The 8,128-nt window shown below is 51.0% G+C and overlaps 1 protein-coding gene across 1 annotated transcript; it reads left to right on the forward strand.

Moving 5' to 3' along the window:
• The first annotated feature begins 79 nt into the window (after positions 1-79).
• On the forward strand, positions 80-7,204 carry nudt9 (nudix (nucleoside diphosphate linked moiety X)-type motif 9). The gene is made up of 9 exons (XM_060071401.1): positions 80-825; positions 1,524-1,802; positions 2,086-2,181; positions 2,601-2,687; positions 3,044-3,155; positions 3,980-4,126; positions 4,590-4,674; positions 4,770-5,471; positions 6,449-7,204. Exons 1-8 carry the CDS (start codon positions 728-730, stop codon positions 4,913-4,915), a joined length of 1,050 nt encoding a protein of 349 aa, XP_059927384.1. The 5' UTR covers positions 80-727; the 3' UTR covers positions 4,916-5,471; positions 6,449-7,204.
• The last annotated feature ends 924 nt before the right edge of the window (positions 7,205-8,128 follow it).

Consider the following 8,128-nt stretch of genomic DNA (forward strand, 5'->3'; position numbering starts at 1 on the left):
AGGCCACCGCGGACACTAAACACGCGCTCCCGTTGAAGCAGCAGCAGCCTCCTGAGTGGGCGTGCCGAGTGGCCACACATTATGTTATGTTAATTCATTTATGCTCTTATTTGATGTGGAGTATTTGTTTCTAGATAATATGTTAATAGTGGGCTTTCTTTGCACGGCACGTCGTGCCCTCTCTGTTGACTATCTTCCTAATGGAAGATAGGGTTCACTTAGGCGTTGTACATGTTCGTCTTTAATGATGGTTGAACACTTCCAAGATGATAAACCTGCCCCACATAAAGATAACTACAGTGATAGCTGATCAGCCCAACTATGAGCACAATATTAATGGTGTTATATTTGCCTCATCATCTACTACTACACGGCTGATCTATCGCCTGTAGAATCCACACCAGTCAATGGCGTGTAACTACATGAAGAGATCCCAGCCAAACCAGTCAAAGGCATGGAACTATAGGAAGATATCCCAGCAAAACCAGTCAAAGGCATGTAACTATAGGAAGAGATCCCAGTCAAAGGCGAAAGGAAAAAATCCCAGCACACCAGTCAGGCGCGTAACCGGGCAGGCAGGAACACGCGACGTGGACGCGCCCTGGGCCGTGACGTCACTGCAGCGTTCTGCAGCGCTGCTTCCGGGTCTCTGCTTCCGGGTGGGTGGGCGCTGCCGGGAACTGTTGCCTGGCTGAGATGTTGTGATCCTCATTCTCGGAGTCAAGGAATGAGACGACTCAGATTGAATCAGGACTGGATCGGCCGGATCAGACTCGCCCTCACCATTGTCGGGTTGCCGTACGCGGTGTGCAAACCAGAAACCAGGTATGACAATATCTTTAATCGGAGCTCACACTCCTATTAACTTATTCATATCGTGTTATAAGTAACATATTCATTTCGCTTGCGTTATCTAACAGAACAGATCATGACCGCTGAACCATACTGAGAGATGCACAGGTCGGAGTGGTGTGTCTGTTCAGTCCCAAACTTTAACTTCATTTAAATACAATTAATTAAGAAGTGACCAGTCTTAAGTAATAATAACTCAACCATTCAAAGTGCATCATGGGAGTGTGTGACTCAATATTTCTCCCTGGTTCTGGTCATGATAGCACTGCGCTGGTTAAGCAGATGAATCGATAACCGGAGTAGTATTTCCTATTCTAGGGCAGAGAGTTCTTATGCACCAATTGTGAAGTGATGAGTTCAGAGCTTATGAGCATTGAGCACCACCGAAGGAATCAGAATTACTTTTATTAGCCTACATCTTATTAACAAGTACACAAGTGTACAATTATTAGGCTTGGTTCTTCAACAGCCACATAGCAGCAATATAACTTGATAAAGTAAATAAAGATACGTAAAAAAAATAAGTTAAAATAAGTAGAAGCATATGCGTGATTGGTGAGGAATTTCGTCCATTCAATGCTGTCAGGGTCCGAGTTGGGCTGGTCGCGACCCAAGACAACTCATGGACTTAATCCATTTCCTAATGCCACCCTTCTTCTCTTGCTCCTCAGACTCTCTTCTTCCTCTCCTCTGTCAATCATCCACAGCCAATCGGCCGCAGGCTGGGTTCATAACCCCTACACAAACACGTTGAGGATGACGTCATCTACTGTAGCACCACCCCCCCATCTCAAGTCCAGGTGCCAACCGTACCCCGGGTCGCAAATCAAGCGCTTCCCAGTGCCGGATGACAAGGTGGACTGGAGCAAGGTGTGGCCGCAGTACCTCCCGGTGCAGCACACTGACCCCAACGTGGCCAGCAGACCCACCTGGGCCGACCCGGACCTGGGGTGAGACGGTGGACCCTCCGCCGCATGACAGGGGCTCGGTCTAATTAATTAAAGGGGCTTGGTCTAATTAATTAATGGGGCTTGGACTAATTAAAGGAGCCAGAACCCTCTCGGAGTCCGACCTCGCCCCTAAACCACGACACCAGAGGATTAAAATCACACTTCATGTGTTCACGCATATGTTACCTGACCTTATTGAATCTGATCTGATTGTATTAAGATGAGACCAGCGCTGATAACGATCTAAATCCATAATTAACTGAGACGGTTCTTGTTGTTTCAGGTCCAAAGCATTCTCTCCTCGGTTCAACTGCGTGGACGGGGCCGTGGACCGCACCAGCTTCCTGGGGGACTACAAGCTGCTGCAGAACCTGCCCCTGTAAGTGGACCGGGTCCGGGGGGTCTGGGTTACCCCTGAAACGAGACCGGCTGCAGGGGGTCTGGGGGTCTGGGGTCCTGCTCCAGGGGGTCCCCCTGAAAGGAGACCGGCTCCAGGTGGTCTGGGGGTCCCCCTGAAAGGAGACCGGCTCCAGGGGGTCTGGGGGTCCTGCTCCGGGGGGTCTGGGGGTCCTGCTCCGGGGGGTCTGGGGGTCCGGCTCCGGGGGGTCTGGGGGTCCTGCTCCGGGGGGTCTGGGGGTCCTGCTCCAGGGGTCTGGGGGTCCGGCTCCGGGGGGTCTGGGGGTCCTGCTCCGGGGGGTCTGGGGGTCCTGCTCCAGGGGTCTGGGGGTCTGGGGGTCCGGCTCCGGGGGGGCTGGGACCTTCTCGCTGGGACCTCACCGCTCTTCGTTCTTGCCACAGGAACCCCCGGGGACGCACGGGTCTGGCCGGCCGCGGGCTGCTGGGCCGCTGGGGGCCCAACCACGCCGCGGACCCCATCGTCACGCGGTGAGCCGGGGTCGCCGGGGTTACCTGGGGTCGCCGTGGTAACACACGGGCCGCTAGGACGGGTCTGGGAAGACATGGCGGGGAAGGGAAAGATCCTGGACCACGCGCGCTGAAATAGTATTTCATTGTTCTGATTGAAGTATGTTTAGTGAGAGATATTCATAACCTTCAGAATATTACTATATTCTGCATGTTATAAATAAGTATAAACCATTTTGGGGATTTCTTCTTTTACAAATACAGCTTGCCACCGTTTCTTTAAAGGATGTCAGTGGTGTGTGCAGCAGTTTGACGTTGTTCAGACCGTGCAACACGCAACGTGGTGGTACTGAGCTGTGATGACCTCCGCCCTGCAGGTGGAAGGTGGACGCCAAGGGGCAGAAGGTCTCCCACCCAGCGTCCAAACGGCCCGTCCTGCAGTTCATCTCCATCAAGAGGAAGGACTGTGGGGAGTGGGCTATACCAGGGGTACGACTCACCGGTGCTGGGCTCACATTAACCTGACACTCGTACTGTACCGGGCTCACATTAACCTGACACTCGTACTGTACCGGGCTCACATTAACATGACACTCACTCGTACTGTACCGGGCTCACATTAACATGACACTCGTACTGTACCGGGCTCACATTAACATGACACTCACTCGTACTGTACCGGGCTCACATTAACATGACGCTCGTACTGTACCGGGCTCACATTAACCTGACACTCACTCGTACTGTACCGGGCTCACATTAACATGACGCTCGTACTGTACCGGGCTCACATTAACATGACACTCGTACTGTACTGGGCTCACATTAACATGACACTCTTACTGTACCGGGCTCACATTAACATGATGCTCAGTCGTACCGGGCTCACATTAACATGACACTCGTACTGTACCAGGCTCACATTAACATGACACTCTTACTGTACCGGGCTCACATTAACATGATGCTCAGTCGTACCGGGCTCACATTAACATGACGCTCGTACTGTACCGGGCTCACATTAACATGACGCTCGTACTGTACCGGGCTCACATTAACATGACACTCGTACTGTACCGGGCTCACATTAACATGACACTCGTACTGTACCGGGCTCACATTAACATGATGCTCAGTCGTACCGGGCTCACATTAACATGAGGGATCACTCTTGTTGGGTTCACATGAACATGACGTTTAGTCTGGTGATTGACCGTTAAACCAGAGCGTGGCATCACGGCCTGGTGTCCCCGTCTGGCCGGCCCATGGCGCTCCCCTCATGTGTTCACCCGTGGTGCCTGTGTCATCGTCAGGGCATGGTGGACCCCGGGGAGATGGTGACGCTCACCCTGCAGAGGGAGTTCTCTGAGGAGGCCCTGAACTCCCTGGCCCTCCCCGCGGCCGAGCGGGCCCAGACCCACCAACGCATCAACCGGCTCTTCAAGGATCCGGGCCTCCAGGTGGGGTCAGCCGGGGGTCTGGGGGTCTGGCCAGGGGGTACATGGTCTGACCGGGGGTGCATGGTCTGACCGGGGGACCGGGGGTGCATGGTCTGACCGGGGGACGGGGGGTACATGGTCCACAGTGTGTGTGGATAGGTTGGGCCGCCCGAGGCTTGAGGAGGCCTTTATGATGCCTCACTCATGTGTGTCTTCTGTTGCCGTGACACCCACAGTGTTATAGACACTGCGTGTGGGTGTGTTGCTGATAGGACAGGAACAGGGCAAAGTAAGGCCCCATCTAACACACACACGTCACACACACACACACACACACACACACACACACACACACACACACACACACACACACACACACACACACACACACACACACACACACACACACACACACACACACACACACGATGCCTTACATAAAGCCCGGCTGTGTGTAACTGTGTGTGTCTGCGCGGTGGTGAAGGTGTATCGCGGCTACGTGGACGACCCCCGGAACACGGACAACGCGTGGATGGAGACGGTCGCCGTCAACTTCCACGACGAGACAGGTACCGACGCCGCATGGTTCTCCTGCCTCCTCGCTGCCTGTTTCCACGGAGACGTCAGTGTAAACATCTGAAGGATGACTCTGTGGTCGCCCTAGGCAACAGCGTGAGCGAGCTGCCGCTGCAGGCGGGGGACGACGCCGGTCAGGTCACATGGGTGGACCTGGACTCCGCCTTCCCGCTCTACGCCAGCCACTCCCACTTCCTGGAGACGGTCGCCAAGGAGAGAGGTGCACACTGGTAACCACGGGGACGAAACAGAGGGCGGCCGGAGAGATGAAGGAACGACTGAAGACAATGAAGGAACCGTATCGCACTGCAGGCTCAATGAGCACCGTCCCCGTGTTAGCCCTCACACCGTGTTAGCCCCCACCCCGTGTTAGCACTCACCCCGTGTTAGCACCGACCACGTGTTAGCACCGACCACGTGTTAGCCCTAACCCCCCTGTTAGCATCGACCCCGTGTTAGCACCGACCCCGTGTTAGCACCAGCCCTGTGTTAGCAGCGACCCCGTGTTAGCATCGACCCCGTGTTAGCACTGACCCCGTGTTAGCACTGACCCCGTGTTAGCACTCGGTGTGGGACCTCATTGGGCCTCCAGTATGCCTCTATATTTATTCCACCCTCTCCACTCTCCTCCTCGGAGGCTCAGGGTGAAGGACTTCATGCCCGCTTGTGATCGCTACTGAGTGAACCTGAATGCTACGCCTGTGTGCATATAACACAATAACACATTATACAAATGAGTAGCACTAACCTAACCCAAAACCCGAATCAAACATTACATAACTGCAGTGGCGTTTCTACATTAGGGGCAGGTGGGGCAGTGCCCCACCAGACCCACGAGATGGCGCTGTTGAGCAGAAGGCGCAATCCATTCCTACTTCGTGGCAAACTATATATTTTTTTTTATATACAAAGTAGCGTACACATTTGTGTGAATAAACTTGACTCACAAGCATTATAGCCTTGTTTTGGAGTAATTTGATTCGTGTGTTCTACTGCCTGTGTGCTTGCTTGAATGAACGTTGTCTATATTTACGTTTCCTGTTTCCGGAGGGGCAAAGACCCACGCTGCCCCACCGTTACCATAGAAACACCAATGAGCGCGAACCACACCGGCCAAAGTTAACATTGAGGATAGGGGCAATTTCAAATTTGCCCCTAGACGTTAACTGCGTAATCTACGTATTCTACGTAATGTAGAATTACGTAGAATACGGGTGGGGGCCTGCACGCGAGTGAGACCGTGTTGGGGGTTGCCGGGGTAACCGGGGTTTGTTTTGGTCCGGTTTTCAGCTGTTGGTGACAATGTTGACAATGTTGTTACAACGTTACGGGTTTCAGTGACCTGGTTTTTGGTTAATTAAAACTACCTTCAACTACTAATGACTCGACATGATTGTCACCGGCGAGGCCGTTACACTATATTATAGTGCGTACCATGTTGGCGCTCTGAGATTCTTTGGAACGTTTGCGTTTAAAATATAATGCAATATTATTATTATTATTATTATTATAGGCAACATCTTTGTGTCGTACTGAGCGCTAAAGCATGTGAAATGTATTTAAATAGGATGTCTGCTCCCTGCTGGCACTCAAAATGCAGCCCATAGTATACCTGACTGGTCTATATACGTAGGCCTACTGTTATAATAATCAGCTACCTCTATTTTTCTGACGTAATATGACGTCATATAAATTTGCCCCACCAGAAATTTCAGGCTAAAATCGCCACTGCATAACTGCTCACTGTGAGCCATCCGCTAACTGCAGTGAGTCCACTGCTAAACGCAGTGAGCCGACTGCTGAACGCAGTGAGCTGACTGCTAAACGCAGTGAGCCGACTCCTGAATGCAGTGAGCCGACTGCTGAATGCAGTGAGCTGACTGCATTTAGCAGCACATACTTCCAGCCCCCTCTCGCCTCTCGCCTCTCGCCGCCTCGCGTCTCACCGTCGTGTGGTTAGGATACTTTGTGAAGACCGTCCCTCTGTGATCAGTGAGCATGGTGCCTCCACACACTAGACAGGCCTCCTGTTGGGGACTGCGCTGTCCTTTTGGGTGGGAGCCGTCTGGACTTCGTCTTTCGTCTTCCAAACAGATCACATCCCACTGTCCCAGACCCGATAAACCACAGATTATAATGACTTTAGGATGGTTACATATTTGATAAATACATTTTTATTTGAAGCTCCCCTAATTGTGTGTGGACTGCATGCTTGTGTCTGCGTGCTGCTTGTGTAGTAGACTTGTGTGTTTGCTGTATGGTTCCTGGACTGCGATTACGCACCCCCTGTTCCCCGACATCCCAATTGCGGGCGGTGTCGGCTTTCGTATCGATCTGAGGTAGCGAGGTTTGGCTCGGGTTCTCTGGTCTGATGAAGGATGACTTCACCACACGGCTGCGCCATGCACATTAAGGAACAGGGTCAATCCGGTTTTCATCTGTTCATGGAGTACTAACGCACTTTTATATTGAGTCTCAATGTTTTGCAACCAAAAATAAGAATGAATAAAAATGTTGAATCAACTGGGATCTTGTTGCCTGATCCTTTGATACCAACGTAGTGTTTTAACTGCTTGGAGTGCTTTTGATAAGTCGTAATGTGGGGATGGCTATTTTCTAGTTATAAATTATATTCAATACAACACAACATTTCATACAATTAGCTATTTTTTTGTTGGGATTCACCCAGACCCTAGGTAATGTTTATACAGTATGAATATATGCAATTAAGTGTTGAATCTCATTTTCAGTGGAATGCGCCCAGTATATCAGCCATTATAAACTGTTTCCAAATAGGCCCGCCCACTTGGTGACATCAAAAGTGGGCGTGGGCAGAAGTGGGCGTGTCGATGTACAAGCTTCGAAAATCCAAACAGTTGCCAGAGTGGTAGACTTGCAGTTGAAAATACGTTTTGGGCTAAATATCTCGATCCAAGTGTTCTTTTTATGCACACATTTCTGAGTCTGGGGTATGGACTGCTGCCTCGCAATAGACACTAGAGATGAATAATGGTTTTATTTAATTTATATCCAGATTTTATTATAAGAATTCCTAGACTACGACAGACAATAATATGTCTGCCTCTTAAAGTAGACTCATCCCTTAACTGCCTGCTTATTTGCTGGAATTATGCAATTCACACCATTTGGTAGAATCACCTCTGTTGCATGCCAACATTGCGAAACACAATTGCAGGCGTGTCGCGGTTTATTATAATGCACCACTGTGTTGGAGGTCGGCTGACCGGCTGTGAAGCACGGGGCTTGGACTCAACTTCGCTTTATGAACACGATATTGCATCCAGTATTAGGTAACAGAACTGTTTTTTTTATATTGTTCATGCTAGGTTCAGGAAGGGGTTTTTGGGAAATATAACATGCTGTTAAACAGACGAAGAATGCTGATAGCCCTGAGGAACCACGACCCCTGCTGGCGGAGTCCCAGTA

The sequence above is a fragment of the Gadus macrocephalus genome, chromosome 2, assembly GCF_031168955.1.
Source record: "Gadus macrocephalus chromosome 2, ASM3116895v1".
NCBI classification, from domain to species: Eukaryota; Metazoa; Chordata; class Actinopteri; order Gadiformes; family Gadidae; genus Gadus; species Gadus macrocephalus.